The 20,758-nt window shown below is 45.5% G+C and overlaps 1 protein-coding gene across 8 annotated transcripts in view; it reads right to left on the reverse strand.

The window, feature by feature from the left end:
* RASA1 (RAS p21 protein activator 1) overlaps positions 1-20,758 on the reverse strand; it is a 384,196-nt gene that overhangs the window by 232,829 nt on the left and 130,609 nt on the right. For all 8 annotated transcript variants that reach the window (XM_029573687.1, XM_029573696.1, XM_029573711.1 and 5 more), the window contains exon 10: positions 15,589-15,709. In XM_029573687.1, the coding sequence (XP_029429547.1) occupies positions 15,589-15,709 (121 nt within the window). The remainder of the gene's footprint in view (positions 1-15,588; positions 15,710-20,758) is intronic.

A 20,758-nucleotide genomic window follows, 5' to 3' on the forward strand; every position in this document is an offset into this window, starting at 1 on the left:
CAAAGTACACACTTTTCAGCACCAAGGCTCTGGCCTTAGATTTGCTAACCTTGGAAAGTGAATGGCACCTACAAGGAATCTTCTCACAGTTATGATGCCAAATCATGAGGGCTGCATCTTGTCAGATTTGGGTAATGACCGCTGCGCTGAAGGCAGCTTTTCCTTAACTGCTAAGGTAGAAGATCAAAGATAGATCAAACTCTTTCAAAGTGTAGTTTCTTGACCTTTTGGCTTTCAGGGACATACAAGCATAGGCATCACAATTAAGCACTTTATAGGAAGGCCCAAGATATCACAGACACTAGTTATGCTGATGTAAACAATCATCTTGAAAGCACAATTAGGACATTTCACAGAACCCCTGCTTGTTTTCTACCATTTTGAAAATGACCAATGCTAAATCATGTCAGTTTTGAAGGAAACTAGTTTGTTTACTTGTAAACAGTGTTCTCCACAGAAAGCAAGATGAATTGTCATAACACATGGGCTCTTAGAGCACAATGATTTTACTGAATGTGCACGGGAGTTCCCACATACACACACTGCTTCATAAGCCCCCCAGAGCTTATGCTTTAGCAAGACAGTAGACTTTTCAGAAAGGTGATTGAGTATTAAATATGGCTAATTCATCCCACTCTTTATGCAAACCCTGTTTACAGCTAAGCAAATTTGCATTCTCAGTCATCGAGCAGGCATAGAAAGTCCCAAGGTGAGGGTGGCATTGCAAAGCAGTATTTAAACAGCACCCCAGCATCAACAGGTGGAGAATGACCTACTGGATGAACAGGCTGTGTAGAACTACTTGTCCAAAGTTTACTATCTGCTCAGGACATGCTGTCCAAACAATAATAGGGCATGAAGGTGTGGACAGCCGACTAAGCAGCACCTTTGCAAATATATTCAATTGAAGAGGCCCAGAAATGAGCCACTGAAGTTGCCATAGCTCTCTAGCTGAGCCTAGACAGAATCAAACCTGTACGCCAGCCAGCGTGCAACATTGGGTTACACAGTCCACTAGCCAATTACATGGTGTGACAACTATCAGGAAAGATTTGTCTTTTCGTGAATGATACTAAAATATGCAACAGGACACCAAGGAAGGTGTAGAAACCATAAGAAGCCTGAGGAATGTCTAGAGTCTGGCAGCTATGATTTAATGCTAAAAAATGCAGAGTCATGTATGCAAAATCACAAGGGAGTTGTACAGTATAGGGATGAAATTATTTTAAATACAAATCAAGAGGTATCTAGGGTTGACTGGTCATCTTAAGATCAGAGAAACAGGTGGATAAGGTGATGAAAAAAACAGAAAGATGCTTGAACACATAGGAATGGTCAGCAGAAAAAGGTGATATTGCCCTTGTATAAGGCCCTCATGAGACTATTTGGAATACTGTGTACAATTAAGGAAACTACAACTTCAAATGGATATCAACTGGATGGAGTTGGTCCAGAGGGTGGCTACTAAAATACTCAGTGGTCTTTGTTGTAAAGCATATATGAGGACACACCTAAAGATATAAACATGTATACCCTGGAGGAAAGGCAAGATAGTTGATATGATTAAGATATTTAAATACCTCCAAGGAATCAATGCACAGGTGGTGAACCTCTTTCAACAAGGGAGCTCTGGAATAAGGGTTCAAGATACAATGGTGACAGGGGATAGACTAAGGAAAAATCTAAGGAATTATTTCTTTATAGAGGTAAGTTGATGCATGGGAACAGCCTCCCAGTGGAGGTGATGGAATAAGCACAGGGGATCCCTGAGGAAGTAGTAGGGATTATAGAGCTTAATAGTTGGTGTGAATGGGCAGACTAGAAATACCATATGGTCTTTTTTTCTGCCATCATGTTTCTATGATTCTAAACAGTTTGACTGGCAACTGTCCTTCCGATTCTGTTGGCAAAAGACTAAGTGATGAGATGCTTTAGGGTGAGGTAGAGTCTTTACATAATACACAAGAGTTCTCTTGCAGTCCAAACTATGGTACATCAAAAGATTGTTTCTATCTATAGATTTATGATATAAAGTGGTTTTTAAATGAAGATCTTCTTTGACAATCAATATGTCCAAAAAGGAAATTTCTTGGTGATCAAATTGACATGAGAATTTTAAATCTGGATCAATGGTATTAAGCCACTCAAAAAATTGATATAAGGTAAGGGCCGTGTGTTATGAAACCAACTAAACGAGTGTCTGGTGTTTTCATCTTGAACGGACAAAGCATTGCAGCTTTTTGAGATAAGAGCACTTTTTTGTTTCTTTAAATAGAGCATATTAAGTTGTGGCATTATGACATGTTAAATATTAATGTCATTGATTTTTTTTAAGAAAAAGTGGATCCCAATGATTGTATTTAAAGGTTGCAGAATCACTTCGGTGACGCATGTGTGTAGTCACCTTAAATAAGTGAATGCGGTTTTGTTTATCAAATGACATAAAAACAGCACCTATATATATGAGGTGTTTCCACTTTTCATACATTTGTTTATGAAGTTTCCGAATTTGTGTGGTTTTTTCATTAATTGATTTATCAGATTTACCATACAACTTCAGTTTTTGTATTTTTGTATTACCAAAAATCAACCTAGCAATCATATTTTGGAGTAGCTGTATTGTTTTCAGCTGAGTCAATGGAAGACAAAAGTACAAGCTATTAAAATAATTAAGGTGGGATACTATTAAAGCATGCACCAATAGCTTTAAATCTTTAAATAGAAAAGGTTGACATTTTCTAATGTACTGTAAAAAGAAAAATACAGATTATTACAGATACAATTTGTGGGGCCATACTAAAACTTGAGTCAATCTGATCCTCCAGCATTGAGCTCACCTGTTGGATTTCATAGATTGCCATGGCTGGTACAAAAGGAGACACAGGACAACTCTTGAGGATCCAATTTAACCTCCATTTTCACAGATTCACTTTCAGCTTGTGCACATACAACCACTCCTTAATCTTATTCAAATAATGGTTGAAGTCTGAAACATTCCCAATGGAATAAGAGAATTTACAACGGAGAAATTACTTACCTAATAATTTCGTTTTCTTTAGTGTAGACAGATGGACTCAGGACCAATGGGTATTGTGCTCTCCTGATAGCAGATGGGAGACTGAGTCAGATTTCAAAGCTGACATCAGCCTACATACACCTGTGCAGCATGCTTAGCTCTTCAGTATTCTCCTCGAAAAGTCAGTGTGGATATATGTTGCTTGATACTTGATTACACTTGAGTATACTTGATTAATTTTGAACAGGTTCAACTGATGATTATATATATAAACATTTTGGCACTGGAGACCGCCGGTGCGCTCAAAAAAACGCCGACACCTAGGAAACTGCGAGTGTCTTAACATAGAGGTAGGCCAAGGCTTATCCGTACAGTGTCAAGATTGATATCAGAGGTTCTCTATTTCTGGAGCAGCCATGAGCGGGATGCTTTCCATCTGTCTACACTAAGGAAAACGAAATTATCAGGTAAATAATTTCTCCATTTCCTAGCGTGTAGCCAGATGGACTCAGGACCAATGGGATAAGAACATAAGAACATAAGAAAATGCCATACTGGGTCAGACCAAGGGTCCATCAAGCCCAGCATCCTGTTTCCAACAGTGGCCAATCCAGGCCATAAGAACCTGGCAAGTACCCAAAAACTAAGTCTATTCCATGTAACCATTGCTAATGGCAGTGGCTATTCTCTAAGTGAACTTAATAGCAGGTAATGGACTTCTCCTCCAAGAACTTATCCAATCCTTTTTTAAACACAGCTATACTAACTGCACGAACCACATTCTCTGGCAACAAATTCCAGAGTTTAATTGTGCGTTGAGTAAAAAAGAACTTTCTCTGATTAGTTTTAAATGTGCCCCATGCTAACTTCATGGAGTGTCCCCTAGTCTTTCTACTATCCGAAAGAGTAAATAACCGATTCACATCTACCCGTTCTAGACCTCTCATGATTTTAAACACCTCTATCATATCCCCCCTCAGTCGTCTCTTCTCCAAGCTGAAAAGTCCTAACCTCTTTAGTCTTTCCTCATAGGGGAGTTGTTCCATTCCCCTTATCATTTTGGTAGCCCTTCTCTGTACCTTCTCCATCGCAATTATATCTTTTTTGAGATGTACAAAAGCTACTCCCCTACCGGGTGGGAGGCTACCCATGGCCCACTTAGTGCTGCCCTTGCGAAGGCTGTATCCTCCCTGGCCTGGACATCCAGGTGTGTAGGGAGAAGGTGTGTAGGGAGGACCATGTCACCACCCGACAGATCTCAGCTGGCGAAAGCAGCCTGGTTTCAGCCCAGGAGACTGCCTGGGCCCTTGTAGAATGTGCCTTGACCTGTAGAGGTAGTGATTTTCCTGCCTCTATGTAGGTGGCATTAATGACTTTTGATCCAGCGGGCTATGGTCGCCTGCGATGCCGCTTCCCCTTGTTTCTTCCCGCTGTGAAGAATGAACAGGTGATCAGTTTTACGCAAGGATTCCGATCTCTTGAGGTATCAGACTAGGATTCTGCCAACATTCAGGTGGCGAAGGAGGCGAGAGTCTTCCGAATCTGTGTTCATCTGGTGATGGTAAGGATATGCTCTGGTTCATATGGAACTGGGAAACCACTTTTGGAAGGAAGGATGGTACCGTACGCAGCTGTATGGTGCCTGGGGTGAACCTGAGGAATGGTTCTCGACAGGATAATACTTGAAGTTCGGAGATGCGCCGAGCTGAGCATATTGCGATCAAGAATGCAGTCGAAGGTCAAGAGGCATAGAGACAGGCCACTTGTTGGTCTGAAGGACTTCCCTGCTAGGAAGTCTAATACTAGGTTGAGGTTCCATAGAGGCACCAGCCATTTTAGAGGTGGCTGGAGTTGTTTGACTCCTTTCAGGAAGCGAGACATCAGGATAACTTCATAGTCTGATGCCGTCCGCTTTGGACCTGAAACAGGCCAGTGCAGCGACTTAGACAACCCCTTCTGCATGCCGTCCTCGGAAGGAGGGCGGGGTCTTCACACCAGGCTTGAAATACTCTCCAGATCCGTATGTAAGACAGATGTGGAGAACTTGCATACTCGGAGCAGGGTGTCAATCACAGCTTTTGAGTAGCCACGCTTCTTTAGGTTAGTCCTCTCAAGGGCCATACCATAAGAGAGAATCGAGCCGGGTCTTTGTGGGAGATCGGTGCCCGCATGGTAGTAAATGCAGAGGATTCCCCGCCAATAGTCTTCGCATGTCCGCGTACCATGGTCTTCTTGGCCAATCAATCCAGGGCGCCTAGTAGGACTAGTCCCTGTGGTGGTCTATCTTGTGAATAACCCTACCCAGTAGCGGCCAGGGTGGGAAGGCATACAGGAGGTCTTCCTCTGGCCAGTTCTGGATGAGAGCGTAGATTCCTTGAGACTGTGGTTCTCGTCTGCAGCTGAAGAATATGGGGACTTGGGCATTGTGACGAGTTGCTAGTAGGTCCATGGCTGGGGGACCCCATCGATTCACTATCTGGAAGGCTGTGTCCACCAGCGACCATTCCCCCAGGTCTAGGCTCTCTTTGCTGAGATATTCCGCTGAGATATTGTCTTTTCCTGTGATGTGGGAGGCCGAAAACCCTTGCAGGTTTGTTTCTGCCCACTCCATGAGAGGGTCTATTTCCAGAGACACCTGCTGGCTCCTGGTTCCTCCCTGGAGATTGATGTAGGCCACGGTTGTGACGTTGTCCAACATGACTTGGACAGACTTGCCTTGGAGTCTGTGGCTGAATCGTAGGCAGGCTAGTCTGACTGCTCGAGCTTCCAGGAGGTTTATGTTCCATTCCGCCTCTTCTTTGTTCCATTGTCCCTGGGCTGTTAGTTCCTGACAGTGGGCTCCCCACCTTTGCGTCCGTGGTGAGCAAGATCACATCGGTGAGGAAAGGTTTATGCCTCTGCTTAGGTGTTCTTCTTGTAGCCACCATTGAAGCTGATGCCAAACCTCTGTCGGTAGCTGGAGGCAAATTGAGTAGTTCTGGGACACTGGATTCCATCGTGACAATAGGGAGCATTGTAGTGGTCGCATATGGGCTCTTGCCCATGGAACAACTTCCAGAGTTGAGGTCATGTCGCTGAGGACTTGAAGGTAGTCCCATACCTTGGGGCGAACAGAGTTCAACAGGTTTCGAAATTGAAACATCAGTTTCCTTCTCCTTGGAGGGGGAAGGTAGACCTTGTCCAGCTTGGTATCAAACCGGACTCCCAGGTATTCTAGTGACTGGGAGGGCTGTAGGCAGCTCTTGACTGTGTTCACGACCCATCCGAGCTCTAGTAGTAAGTTCTTGACTCCGATAGTCAAGTGGCGACTCTCCTCCAGAGACTTTGCTCTGATCAGCCAATTGTCCAAGTAAGGATGTACCAGAACTCCTCCTTTCCTCAGTGCAGCCACTACTACCACCATAATTTTGGTGAAGGATCTGGGAGCGGTGGCTAGTCCGAAGGGTAGCGCTCGAAATTGGTAATGATTGCCCAGTATCGCAAAGCGCAGGAAGCACTGGTGGTCCTGATGGACCAGGATGTGAAGGTAGGCTTCGGATAGGTCCAGGGAGGCTAAGAATTCTCTCGGTTGCACTGCCATTATAACGGAGCGTGGGGTTTCCATGCGGAAGTGTGGTACCTTCAGGTAATGGTTGACGGCCTTGAGGTCCAGGATGGGGCGGAATGTTCCTTCTTTCTAGGGAACGATAACAGATGGAATAGTAACCAGTATTTTATTGAGACGTAGGCACCGGAGTTATTGCCTTCAGACTGAGTAGTCTATTTGCGTGGTTTCCACTGCCAGTCTCTTGGAGTGGGAGTGGCACAGTGATCTCTTAAATTTGTCTGGGGGGATGCTTTGGAATTCCAGGGTGAACCCCTTTCGAATGATAGGTAGGACCCACTTGTCCGATGTTACTTCAACCCATCTTTGGTAGAAGAGGGTAAGTCTGTTCCCTATGTCTTCTTCCTGTGGGTGGGTCTGCATCTTCTCATCGTGGGGCACAGCCGGAGCTTGCCCCTGTGCTTGCTCCTCTCTTAATGTGCTTGTTCCGAAAGGACAGACCTGCCTGAAGTACGAGGTGCTTGGGACTGTGTGTTCCTGTAAGGTTTAAAACGCTGTAATCCTCTACCCTTGGTTCTTTGGGGGGGAGGAGGAGTGATGGTATGTTCTTTTGCTCCTATCTTCAGGTAATCGGGGTACTGGGGATTTGCCCCATTTGTTGGCTAACTTCTCCAGTTTGCCTCCGAACAGGAGAGATCCTTTAAAAGGCATTTTTGTGATATTCGCCTTGGAAGTCACGTCAGCCGACCAGTTTCGGAGCCATAATTGTCTTCTGGCCGCCACTGCGGCGGAGACAGCCCTGGATGATGTGTGCACGAGGTCAGCGGTAGCATTGGTGAGGAGAGACCGCAGGTTCCATCGTTTCTCTGGGCGTGGTAGCTTCTCTGGAGAGGATCAAACAGAAACGTGCCACCAGTGCACAGCAGGAGACAATTTGTAGCATCATTGCTGAGACATCAAAGGACTGCTTAAGGATGGCTTCCAGCCTTCTGTCTTGGGCGTCCTTCAGTGCTCCTCATCCCTCCAACAGGGATTGTGGTGAGTTTTGAGACACCACAGATCATAGCATCCACTTTAGGGAAGCGTAGAAGTTTCCTGGCCATGGGTTCCAGCGGGTATAGGGCTTCTAGTGACCGTCCCCCTTTAAAACTGGCCTCTGGAGCATTCCATTCCAGGTCAATCAGTTCCTTGATGGGCTCCAACACAGGAAAATAGCATGAGGCTTTACGAAGGTACATCAACATGGGATATTTAGGTTCCAATGTAGGGTCTGTGCCTGGGAGACCCAGTGTCTTCATAGTTTGGGACACGAGGGCTGGTAATTTGTCTTTGTGGAAGAATCGGAGCATGGTCCAGTATGGCTCCATCCCTGGGGGGATTTCCCCTTCTTTCAGGGAGTCCTTTCCTCCTCTGAGGTGTCTGGATCCCCATCCGGAATGATCTTGGTTAGGAGAGGCATGTCTCGAGAGCCTCGGGAGGTGCTAGGAAGGACTTGTGCTTCCGGCAGAGTTTGAGGCAAGTGGACAGCCGGGGCTGGTTGCGCCTGAACAAAGGTTCGCAGCCCTTTGAAAAATTCCACGCAGGAGAAGGTTCCTGGGTCCATGTTGATGCCAGGAGGGATTGTAGTGGTAGCCATGGAGGAACTTTCCTGTGGGGGCGCAGAGTTGGACATAGTTAGGTCCGGGATGCCATCATCAGTGGTTCCGGAACCTGCTCCTGGCTGTGGGAGGTCTTGATTGGGTTCTCCCTGGTTCTGTTCGCACTGCTGGCACAGAAGGGATTCTAATTCAGGCTGCGCAGCTCTCAAGTGGCAGGCTGGGCAAAGGAAGGGTCCCTTGGCCTTCTTGGATGGTGGCGCCATTGTTTGTGTACGTGTAGGGCTTAAAAACTCGTCCGTGAGGGAGTTATGTGCACAGATGCTCTTAGTTGTGCTCGTCGGGAGCGCAGAAGTTATGTGCAGTACATTCGCACAAATTATGCGTGCAGGCGGTGGATTTTGTGCGCATGGCACAGTCATGAGCGCAGTTGTGCGTGCGGCCTAGTTGTGCACGCCATTAAGTGTATAACCCTACGGACGCGCTCAAGTTAGGCGCCTCGGGCCTGCTCCGCGTGTCCCAACGGCGAGGGGGGGGAAGATGGCGCAGACGACCCCGGCAACAAGATGGCGAAACCCCCCCCTCCCCGGAGGGTCTCCACATGTGTGGACCCTCAACCAGATTGGGGCTTAGCCAGAGGAAAGCTGCTCAACCTGATTTAAACCTCGGAGGAAGGTCGGTATAGCTGTTCGAGCTTTGGAGACCGGAGACTTAGAAGCAAAGGTTTCTACCTTACCTGGTCTCTGCGCTTACCGAGCGGTCTCCAGCTGCGGGGGGGGGGGGGGGGGGGGGGGGGGGAGGGAAATACCTTTACCGCCTCGCTCGAATCTGCACCCGCTGCCTTTCAGCCACCCTGGGGGCAACGTCCACACCGGGAATCGGCCGGCAGACTAAGGCTCACTTCTGAGGGATATCGAATCGACCTCAGGAAAGTCTCGACTGGGGGATGGACCGTTAGGTTTCACTGCAGGAGAAGCGGGGCTGTTTTCTTAAATATAAACTTTCTTCTTTCTTTCTTTTATGTAAACTTTCTTCTCTTGTGTTTATTTATACCCCCTCTATACTTGCAGTGTTTACTTATATCTCCTATATTTAACCTCCAGATCCCAGTTCCTTGTATGCCTTGTTCATGCTATTTACGTTTCACTGTAAACCAATATATGTAGTTTTTGCACATGAATGTCTGTATATAAAAGTTCTAAATAAATAAATAAATGTTACACTATTCTCTTTTGGATAGTGTCCGCATCTGCTATGGGAGATGGAGAAATACTGAAGAGCTAAGCATGCTGCACGGGTATATGTAGGCCGACGTAAGCTTTGAAATCTGACTCAGTCTCCCATCTGCCATCAGGAGAGCACAATACCCATTGGTCCTAAGTCCATCTGGCTACACGCTAGGAAAATGGATGAGATATGGATACCACACACTTGTGTGGCCAAGCCGATAATATGAGAATTACCCTCATTTTGTCCCAAAGGACTTTCTAGACAGTCCAGGTGATTAGAGAAATTGGTGGATACACAGTAGACCAATGCTCCAGTCTAACAAAAGCTTCCAGAGTTTATCTGTAGCTTCTTAAAGCAGAACTTCAACCTTTGTCATCCTCTGAAGCAAAATGGTCGGATCACTAGCATCCTCTAGTCACTAAACAAGTCGTCCACAATCTTTTAATCCAAGACTACCTTTACAGTTGCAACACTCAGCAGAGGTAGTGTGCCAACATAATATGGACTCCCAGAAGGTAAATCGCCTGGAGATGGGCAATTTAATGTCCTGCCCATGATCAGATTTGGAGAATCTCCTGGCAGAGGGCTAGGAACCTAAATCTTTCTGCTTATGTACAACCACCACTTGGTTGTTTGTCTAGATCAAGATTCTCTCTCAAAAGGGAAGAGAAAGCCCTTAGAGCAGTGATGGCAAACTCCAATCCTCAAGTGCCACAGACAGGCCAGGTTTTCAGGATATCTACAATGAATATGCATGAGAAAGATTTGCATGCACCTCATCCATTGTATGTACATCTATCTCATGCATATGCATTGTAGGTATCCTGAAAACCTGGCCTGTCTGTCACTCGAGGACTGGAGTTTGCCATCACTGCCTTAGAGCATAGCTGCTTCACAGCTCCAGTTGGTTGATTTGCAGATGGCCCTCCATTAATGACACTGATACCTGTGTCCATGCCGCACTGATGTGCATGTACCTGTCCCCCACCCCCCCCAACACCCATTGGTGGAGGACTTGATAGACAATCATTTAATGCAGTGGGATGTGCACCCATCTATAGAACCTTCGGATTCATCCACTAATGAAGGGATATCCCAAGGGTCACAAAATTTGGTGGGATAATGGCTGAGAGAGTTGACCCCACTGGCTTCAGAGGCTCCAGTGTAGGCCCTGGATGGGTAGATGAGTCAAAGGAACCATATGCATGCAACAGCCATATGTCCAAAGGCTAGCACCAACCTTGCTAACACTTAGTCTTATTGAAAAACCTTACACTAAGCTCATCTGAACTGTAGCTCTTTTGAAAGGGAGAAATGCTTTTTCCTGGTGAGCCTATCCATATTTCTATGAACTGAATTATTTGAGATGGAACCAGGTTTGACTTGGCAAAGTTGACCAAGAAACCGTTCTGACTGTGGCTACCTTGCTTTCTTCCACTTATTTTGCCTGAATCAGCCAATCACCCAAATATAAAAGAACCAAAAATACCTTCCCAACACAGCACCACTGCAACCACCACCAGGACAAACAGCAGCACTGAAAAGTGAAAATGATTTTGTGGCGATAGCATCACGAACCTCATATACCGTCGATATTCCTCCCTTATAGGAATATGGAAATAAATCTCCTTCATATCAGAGGTGGTCAAGAATTCTCCGTGCTATCACCATTATGACTGACCTTAAGATCTCTATTCTTAAAAAATGAGAAAACTAAGACTCTATTGACCTGTTTCAAATCCACGATGGGCCTAAAGGTGCCTTGCTTCTTGAGAATGATGAGGTAAATTGAATACCTTCCCAGTTCCCACTGTAAAACCAGCACCACAGGTCCTAAATGTGCCTAACGTTATTTTGCAAAGCTAACTCTTTAAAGGTGAAAAATGGCAATACCATAAAAGCACTTGAAATAGGACAGGAAAACTCCAGGGCTGTAACCCTCTTACAAACTTCAGAACCCACTGATCTGAGGTTATTTGAAATCATCTCTAGAATGAAAGAGTAGACTAGTGGTTACAGCAACAGGCTGTGAACCAGGGAAGCCAGGGTTCAAATTCTCCTGACACTCCTTCTGACCTTGGGTAAGTCACTTCACCCATCATTGCCTCACCTACAAACTTAGGAATCTATTTACTAAATGTTTTCTCACATTTTGAATATGAGAAAAATGCTTAGTAGATAGGCCCCTTAGATTGTAAGCCCCCCCGGGGAAAGGAAAATACCTACAGTAACTGAAGTGTCACAAAAGGCAGAATATAAATAAAAATTTAATTAAAAGGCCAAAATGTGACCTATGAAAAATTCCAGAGGTAGGGTCCTTACACCTTCATTGGGGTGAGCAAGTTCCCATTGTATTCCCAGAAGACCATTCTCTGCTTTCTCTTTTGTTGCTTCGAAAGGACTGAAACCTGCTGAAAGATCAACTCTGCTGAGAAGATGAAGGCTTACTTGGCCTAAAGCCTAGAAGCTCAAGAATGACTTCTAGCCAGTGCTCCCCGGGAAGCCCACTTTGGCTTATCTGCTAGACAGACTCCTCTTACCCAGTTTTTTCAAGATCCTCTCTAAAGAGTACCCTTTAGTTTAGACAACCAAAACTTTGAAGCCAAGTCAGCCACCTAGTTTCTCAACCACAGCAGGCAACATGACCCCACTATAGAAGTCGTACTTCTTGCTAATGCTTGTAAAAGGTCATAAGACACATCTGCCCAAAAGGCTCCATCTGGATCCAATTGAACTGCCTCACTCAAATGAAATAATCAACCAAAAAATTATTTTATTAAAGACATGCATTTTTGGTTGATGTACATTTCATTTCAGTAATTTTCATTATAATTGAAAGATTAAAAAAACACAAGAGATTTCATTACATGTGTTTGTTTTTTTGCTAAGAAGGAATGAGAGCACTGTTCAGCTCAAATTTTGGATATTGTAAAAGAATATTGTAGTAAGTGGATTTAAATTTATTATATGAGGCCTTTTACTCAATAACAGTTTAATATATTAAATTTATTTTATTATAGATATTGCCCTGAAGCAGCCCGATGCGAGGCCAGTGCAAAACACTGGCCAATGCTGGCCTTTTACATTTCTCAGCAATTACCATCATACTGATAAACTGCTAAAAGAAGAAATAGATAAGCGATTTTTATAAGATATTATATAATAAATCATTGATTTTGAAGAGAATCAAAAATTAAAAATGTAAATAGATTAGAATCAAGAATAAAAAAAATGTTCAGGTGGTTTTCCTAACCTATAATCGGCTGTTATTGCTGCTCCAGTTGGCTCGCTGAAGCCTTAGCAGATTATCTGAGGTCTTTTCCTCTTTTTTTATGCAATATAATTGGAGGTTTTTTTTTTATGATGAAAGGAAATTTCTTCACAGAAAAGATGTTAGATACATGGAATGCCCTCCAGGAACAGGTGGTGAAGATAAGAACAGTAATGGAATTCAAAAGGGTAAGGGACAAACAAGATCCCTGCTGACTAGGTAATGGAAATAAAGAAATGGGGTAACTGTTCTATTACACCTTGTAGGTAACCTGCACAGAGCAGAAGTTGCTACTACCCCAAAAATAAAAAAAACAAACAAAAAAAAACTTACTGGGCAGACTAGATGGATTTTACCTGCTGTCTCATGTTACTATCTTAGAAGCCAATACAGTACAGTGCGCTCCGGCGGAGCACACTGTTAACCCATGTTTGGACATGCATTTGAAGCGCTAGCTTTACCCCTTATTCAGTAAGGGGTAATAGCACGTCGAAAACGCGTGTCCAACCCCCCGAAACTAATAGCGCCCACAACATGCAAATTCATGTTGATGGCCCTATTAGTTATTCCCGCACAATTCAGTAAGTAAAATGTGCAGCCAAGCCGCACATTTTACTTTCAGAAGTTAGCACCTACCCAAAAGGTAGGCGTTAATTTCTGCAGGCACCAGGAAAGTGCACAGAAAAGCAATAAAAACTGTTTTTCTGTACACCCTCCGACTTAATATCATGGTGATATTAAGTTGGAGGTCCCAAAAGTTAAAAAAAATTAAAAAAAAAAATAAAAAAAAAAAAATCGGCCCGCGGCTTGAAAACCGGATGCTCAAATTTGCCGGCGTCTGGTTTCCGAACCCGTGGCTGTCAACGGGTTTGAGAACCGACGCCGGCGAAATTGAGCGTCAGCTGTCAAACTCACTGACAGCCGCCGCTCCTGTCAAAAGAGGCACTAGGGTCGCGCTAGTGTCCCTAGCGCCTCTTTTTACCGCGGGCCCTAATTTGAATCTTTTTTTTTTTTTTACTGAATCGCGCGCACAGGAGAGCGGACGCTCGCTCGCCCGTGACTCTTACTGTATCGGCCTGTAACAGAGGAACCGATCTGGAGTATCTCTCCTCTAGATCCCAGTATTCCTTGCCTTGAGCCCTCATCCCAGAACACGTGTCATACCCCTCCCCATTGAAGGGAAGTGGAAGAAGGGCCTGCAGCAGCAGTTTGCCCCAAGCCAAAAGCCTGCTGAAGCATTTTAAACAATTCTGGGGAGAGGGTGGAGCACACTGAAGAAATCAGAGCTGCTCCCAATACCGCCAATAAAGGAGGAGGAGGAACCCCTCCTGAAGGCAAAAACGTTTTAGAGCCCATCCTTTTCCCTTGAATGTTCCAGAGTAGGGAGTCCCTTCTCTGCCTCACCACCAAATGGCCACAGGAAAGAGAATGTTGATGGGAATACTCTGCAGGAAGGGCCCAACCTTGGCTGAACCCCCTGGAGCAGCTACACCCTGCTGGACACAGTCTTCCTCCTCCTTGCCTACAGAGGATTCTGCTCAAAGCAGCATAGCAAGTACCTATCTCCCTACCACAGACCAACCAAGCCTCCCTGTGACCTTAATACATTTATATCACCAGCAATAATGCCCAATCTCCTCCTTGTTGCTCTGTGAACACCTGCTGCAAAAAGACTTTAAAAAAAAATCTTTGTATCGGGAGCATCCACAGCAAAAATCTAAACCCTTAAACAAAAGGGAAGAAGGAAAGGGAGGTTCAAAAGGCAAAAGTGGGAGGCAGGAATAGAACAGGGGAGGAAGAGAGAGGACCAAAGGGAAGGGAGGTCAGATAACAAGCTATGGACAAGAGCCACAACTGGTTACACCCAGGTCAGGACTTTCCCCTGGCAGCATCCTGATATCTGGGCTTTGCACAACTGAGAGAAGAATTGCTAACAGTCAAAATACTAACATTCCTTTTCACTCAGCCTAGACCAAGCACTAGTTCATAGCATGGGATGCTTTGTCTACCATCTGATGGAGACAAGAGAATATTAACAGGCTGTGATCAGCACGCATCCCTATAAAGGGTGACATCAGCAAACCTGTTCCATCTCCATCTTTAGGTAGGGGAGCTTAATACCATGCATTTAGACTGGTTTGACTGGATGAGAAACTGTCTTTTTGCATAAGCAGAAAGAAAAAAATATTGAGGACATTTGCTCACAAAAACTTTCCTGGTCTGAGTTCTGATCGTGCTTTTCTGGCTCAGAGTCATTGGTTGACATTACCCACTTATGTGGCTGATTCTTGTCCTGTTTGTCCATGGAGCATGCAACATACTGGAATCCAGAATATCTCACCTTCAGGATGCACACAAAAAATGAGGCTAAATCGGTATTTTTAATTAGAGCAAATTTTGGGAACACAATACTAATCACCTTTAGGCTATTAGAAAAAAAGTATCTGAACAAAAATTATACTTTTCATCCAAACAGGTAACTATTTACCCTGTTAACTGTTTAATCAGGTAAAATCTTTTGTAAATTGTCCTCTGTATCAATATGAATACAGACTTCAAAGGATGTATATAAACTTTCAGTTCACAAAAGCATATTAAATACCAACAGCAATCCCAAAATACAGTTGTACCTTGAGAAAGCACAGAATAACCTACTTCAAGTTACATTTTTTATTGAAATACTACAACAGTTTAGCTCCAATTTTAAAAATCCTGTTTGACAATTAAAACATTTATTTTTTTTAATGGATCTTAAAGACTGTTTCCATTTTCACAGAATAGGAAAAAGTCATTGCTAAATAAGTCTCATTGTTCACTGAAAGATGCAATAGCTAAACAAGCTGATCTACTGTAGAATATCACATACATACGATTTACGAAAATTTTGTATAATCTTGTATAATTTGTTTCAAATAAATAAAAAAGGTCTTACTCTTTTTCTGAAGATAACCTTTTTTAACAATATTTTTGTAAAAAGCATCCTTTGTTTTGCGGCGAATTGTATTGTAGATTTCTTTACCATCCACTGAATCGTTAAGAACTTGTTCTTGATGCTGGTAAACAGAAAATGTAATGTTTCAATTCAGTATCTCCACCCAACACCACAGCACAGCAATTACTACACAATTTCCTAAAAATTGTTTAATGTAATTTGTATTCTTATGGGGGTGGGGAGTGGTGGAGAGCTACCTTTTCTCTGATATACATAGCTATACATTTACTTTGTCCTTTTTGGAATGGAGAAATTACTTACCTGATAATTTCGTTTTCCTTAGTGTACACAGATGGTCTCAGGACCAGTGGGTTATGTGCTCCCCTGCTAGCAGATGGAGACAGAGTCAGGTTTCAAAGCTGATGTCATCCTAGACATACCCCCTGCATACCCCAGTGACCTCAGCCATTCAGTATTCTCTTCAAAAAGCCATTGTGGATTTATGAAAAATTAGAATTTGGATAGAACTTTATACTTTGCTTAAAAACTCGATTAAAAAACTGATTTAAAAAAAAAACCTGGAGACCGCAATTGTACTCAACCAAATGTAAGCGCTGGATCCTATCAATACTATAGATACCCTGATCTAGGGATAGGGCGATGACTTACTCGTAACCTAATGGAATAGAGATTCATCTCCTGGGTGATTCTTTGGAATCATTCATGGGCAGCTGTGGGTGGAATGCTGAGTCCATCTGTCTACACTAAGGAAAACAAAATTATCAGGTAATTTCTCCATTTCCTAACGTGTAGCCAGACGGACTCAGGACCATGTACAAAAGCTACTCCCAAATGGGGCGGAGGCTGCCCGTGGTCAGGTTAGCACCGCCCTCGCAAAGGATGCATCCTCTTGGGCCTGGAAGGCCAGGCGATAGAACCTTGAGAAGGTGTGCAAGGAAAACCACGTCGCTGCTTAACAGATTTCGATGGGAGATAGTTTAGCTTCCGCCCAGGATACTGCTTGGGCCCTAGTGGAATGAGTTTTAACCTGAAGGGGTAAGGGCTTCCCTGCCTCTACATATGCTCCCATGATCATTTCCTTGATCCAGCGAGCTATGGTAGATCGCGAAGCCACTTTGCCTTGTTTCCTTCCCCTGTGAAGAATGAACAAGCAGTCCGACTTGCGCACTGGTTCTGAACGTTCCAGATACCGCACTAAAAGTCTACAGACGTTTAAATGGCGTAGGAGGCGGTAGTCTTCCTTCTCCTTGCATCTGTCCAGGGACGGTAAGGAAATGGACTGGTTCAGGTGAAACTCCAAGGCTACCTTTGGTAAGCAGGGGATGGTGCAAAGCTGTACTATTCCTGGAGTAAACTGAAGGAATGGTTCTAGACAAGACAGCGCCTGTAGCTCAGAGATGCGATGAGATGAACATACTGCCATCAAGAATACAGTCTCTAGAGTTTAGGTGTAGCATCAGACTGTGTAGTGGTCTGATGGAAGGCCCTGCCAGAAAGTCCAATACTAGATTGAAGTTCCATAGGGGGACCGGCCATTTTAAGGGTGGTAGGAGTTGTTTAACCCCTTTTAGGAAACTGGCCAAATCCGGATGCGCTGACAGATGGGTTCCGTTCACCTTGGCCCTGAAGCAGGAGAAGGCTGCCATCTGGACCTTCAGGGATTTGAGGGACAATCCTTGTTCAGGCCGTCCTGTAAAAATTCCAGGATCATGGTGATCTTGGCTGTTCGCGAGGGCACCCCTTGCACCAGGCTCCAAATATTCGCCAGATCCATACGTACGCCAGGGACACTGAGAACATTTGTGCGTGGAGCAATGTGGCTATCACGGCCACCAAATATCCACACTTCATCAGACGAGCCATCTCAAAGGCCAGACCGTAAGAGAATCGAGCTGATCTTTGTGAAGAATTGGACCTTGCTGGAGAAGGTCCCTGTGTGGGGGGAGGCAAAGGGGACTCTCCACGAGAAGCCTCTGCATGTCCACATACCACAGGCACCTGGGCCAATCCAGGGCCACCAGAAGGACTTGTCCTCTGTGGTATTCGATCTTACAGATGATCTTCCCAGTAGAGGCCACGGAGGGAAGGCATACAGTAAGTCCTCCTCTGGCCAGGTCTGGACGAGGGCGTCGATCCCTTGGGAGCACTGATCTCTTCTGCAACTGAAGAACCGAGGAACCTTCACATTGTGAGATGTAGCCAGTAGGTCGAAGGATGGGAGGCCCCAGTGATCTATTAGGAGCTGGAAGGCTCTGGTCAACAGCATCCATTCCCCCGGATCCAGGCTTTCCCTACTGAGAAAGGATTCTCTGACCTTGTCTTTTCCTGCGATGTGGGAGGCCGAGATCCCTTTTATGTTTAAACTCAGCCCATTCCATAAGGAGGTCTATTTCCAGAGACAATTGGTGGCTTTTGGTTCCTCCCTGGCTGTTGATGTAGGCAACCTCTGTTGTGTTGTCAGACATCACGTGGATTGCTTGCCCCAGGAGCCTGTGGCTGAACTGCAGGCATGCTAATCTGACTACTTGCACTTCCAGGTGGTTTATGTTCCAGTTCGCCTCTCTCTCAATCCAACGTCTCTGGGCTGTCAATTCCTGACAGTGGGCTCCTTACCTCAGAGGTTCGCATCCGTCTTGAAGACAGGCTTACGCCCTTGCTTAGGTGAACGTCCTGTAGCAACCACCGAAACAGAGAGCAACTTCCATCGGTAGGTGGAGGCGAATCAGGTACTTTTGAGTTAGTGGGTTCCAGCGTGAACCTCCCTCCCCCTCCTGCAGGCTCCTATGCAGGAGGAGGACAAAATCTGGGGAAAAACGGGTTCAAAAACTCCCGGGGGGGGGGGGGGGAGTCAGGGCCCCCCCCCTCCTGGGGTCCGTGGGGCTCAAATCGGGGGAGGATTAAAAACAAATCTGTCCCCCAGCCCCAGGCAGCTCCGAAAACGGAGCCGCTAAAAAATCCAAGATAGCAGACGTTCCCGGGCTGGGCCAATCCAGGAACGGCCTGGCTATGCCAAGGGGACTCGATCCCCAGGCTAAATTTGCCTGCCCTGCAGAGGAGGGACCTTCCCCACCCGGCAGACAGGCAGAGCAGAGGCCCTCTCATGAAAATCGCAACGAGGGCTGGGTACAGGGGAGGCAGGCTGCCTGCCACGGCATAGAGAAAACCGCTCTGAGGGGGAAAAAAAGCAGAAAAAAAGGTCTGAGTGACAGCCTGCAGGCCCGGAGTGAAGCAGGGGGGAAACCTGCTGACTCCTGCCTATCTGGCTGCCGGTTCAAGTCCTCCGAAGACCACAAGAAGAAAAAATGCTGTAAGTAAGTTAAAAAGTAGGGGAATACTTGTAACTTAAAGATATATCTTCAAAGTTTTATATATATATATATATATATATATATATATATATATATATATTTTTTTTTTTTTTTTTTTTTTTTTTTTTTTTTAACAGACTGAGCACAGCAGTGGTGTTCTGAACCCTGTCGGCAGCCAGAGGAGGGGGAGACGAGACCTGGACCACCATACTCGGTCCCCACACCTGGAAGCAGTTACAGACTCAGGCTATGCAGCGCACAAGGGGAAAAGCTCCCAAGTCCGGCAAGAGCCAGGAGATGGAACCATCTCCCACACAGAACAAAAAGGTAAGACTTTCTTTTAGAACTTTTTTTTTGTACAAGAAGATTTCCCCCTGTGGCTGAACTGCAGGCATGCTAATCTGACTACTCGCACTTCCAGGTGGTTTATGTTCCAGTTCGCCTCTCTCGATCCAACGTCTCTGGGCTGTCAGTTCCTGACAGTGAGCTCCCTACCCTCAGAGGTTCGCATCCGTCTTGAAGACAGGCTTAAGCCCTTGCTTAGTTGAACTTCCTGTAGCCACCACCGGAACAGAGAGCAACTTCCATCGGTAGGTGGAGGCGAATCAGGTAGTTTTGAGATAGTGGGTTCCAGCGTGACAGTAGGAAGTGTTGAAAAGACTGCTTGTGTGTCCTGACCCACGGTACTACTTCCAGGGTTGATGCCATGAGGCCAAGGACCTGGAGATAGCCCCCCCACCTTGGAGAGTTATGTTCGTCAATCGACACACTTGGTCCATCAGTTTCCTTCTCCTCGAGGGAAGGCGAGAGGAAGACCTTGCCCTGCTTGGTGTCGAATCAGACCCCCAGGAACTCTAAGGACTGGGAGCCGTTGAGGCTGCTCTTGTCCATGTTCACAACCTGACCCTGCTGGTCACCTGGAGGCTCTCTTCCAACGACTGACTGAATCAGCTAGTTGTCCAAGCAAGGGTGCACCAGATCTCGTCTTTCCTCAGTGCCGCCGCCACGACGATCTTGGAGAATTGGTCTGGCAACTGCCCCAAGAACAAAGGCAACTCCCGGAACTGGTAATGTCGGCCCAGTACCTCAAAGCGTAGAAAATGCAGGTGGTCTTGATGGATTGGAATATGAAGGTAGGCCTCAGAGAGGTCCAGGGAGGTTAAGAACTCTCCCGGTTGCACTGCCATTATGAAGGAGTGATGAGTTTCCATGTGGAAGTGAATTATCCACATATGACAGCTGATGCTCTTGAGATCCAGGAGGGGGTCGGAATGAATCCTCTTTCTTGGGCACGATGAAATAAATGGAATAACACCCCGTATTTACTTGAGGAAAGGTACTGGAGTTATAGTCCTCAGACTGTTGAACCTTATCAGTGTGCAGTGTGGATTCCACTGCCAGTTTCTTGTGCTGGGAGTGGCAAGGTGACATCATGAACCTGTCATAAGAACATAACATAAGAAAATGCCATACTGGGACAGACCAAGGGTCCATCAAGCCCAGCATCCTGTTTCCAACAGTGGTCAATCCAGGCCATAAGAACCTGGCAAGTACCCAAAACCCAAGTCTATTCCATGTTACCATTGCTAATGGCAGTGGCTATTCTCTAAGTCAGGGGTCGGGAACCTTTTTGGCTGAGAGAGCCATGAACGCCACATATTTTAAAATGTAATTCCGTGAGAGCCATACTAACTACAAACCCCGCCCCCCCCACCCTCCTGACTCCCCCAAGACCTACCAAATTAATTTACAACAACCCCCTACTCTCCTGACGCCCCCAAGACCTGCCAAATTAATTTACTACAACCCCCCATCCTCCTAACCCCCCAACCCCCAAGACC

This window comes from Rhinatrema bivittatum, chromosome 1 (genome assembly GCF_901001135.1).
Source record: "Rhinatrema bivittatum chromosome 1, aRhiBiv1.1, whole genome shotgun sequence".
Taxonomy (NCBI): Eukaryota; Metazoa; Chordata; class Amphibia; order Gymnophiona; family Rhinatrematidae; genus Rhinatrema; species Rhinatrema bivittatum.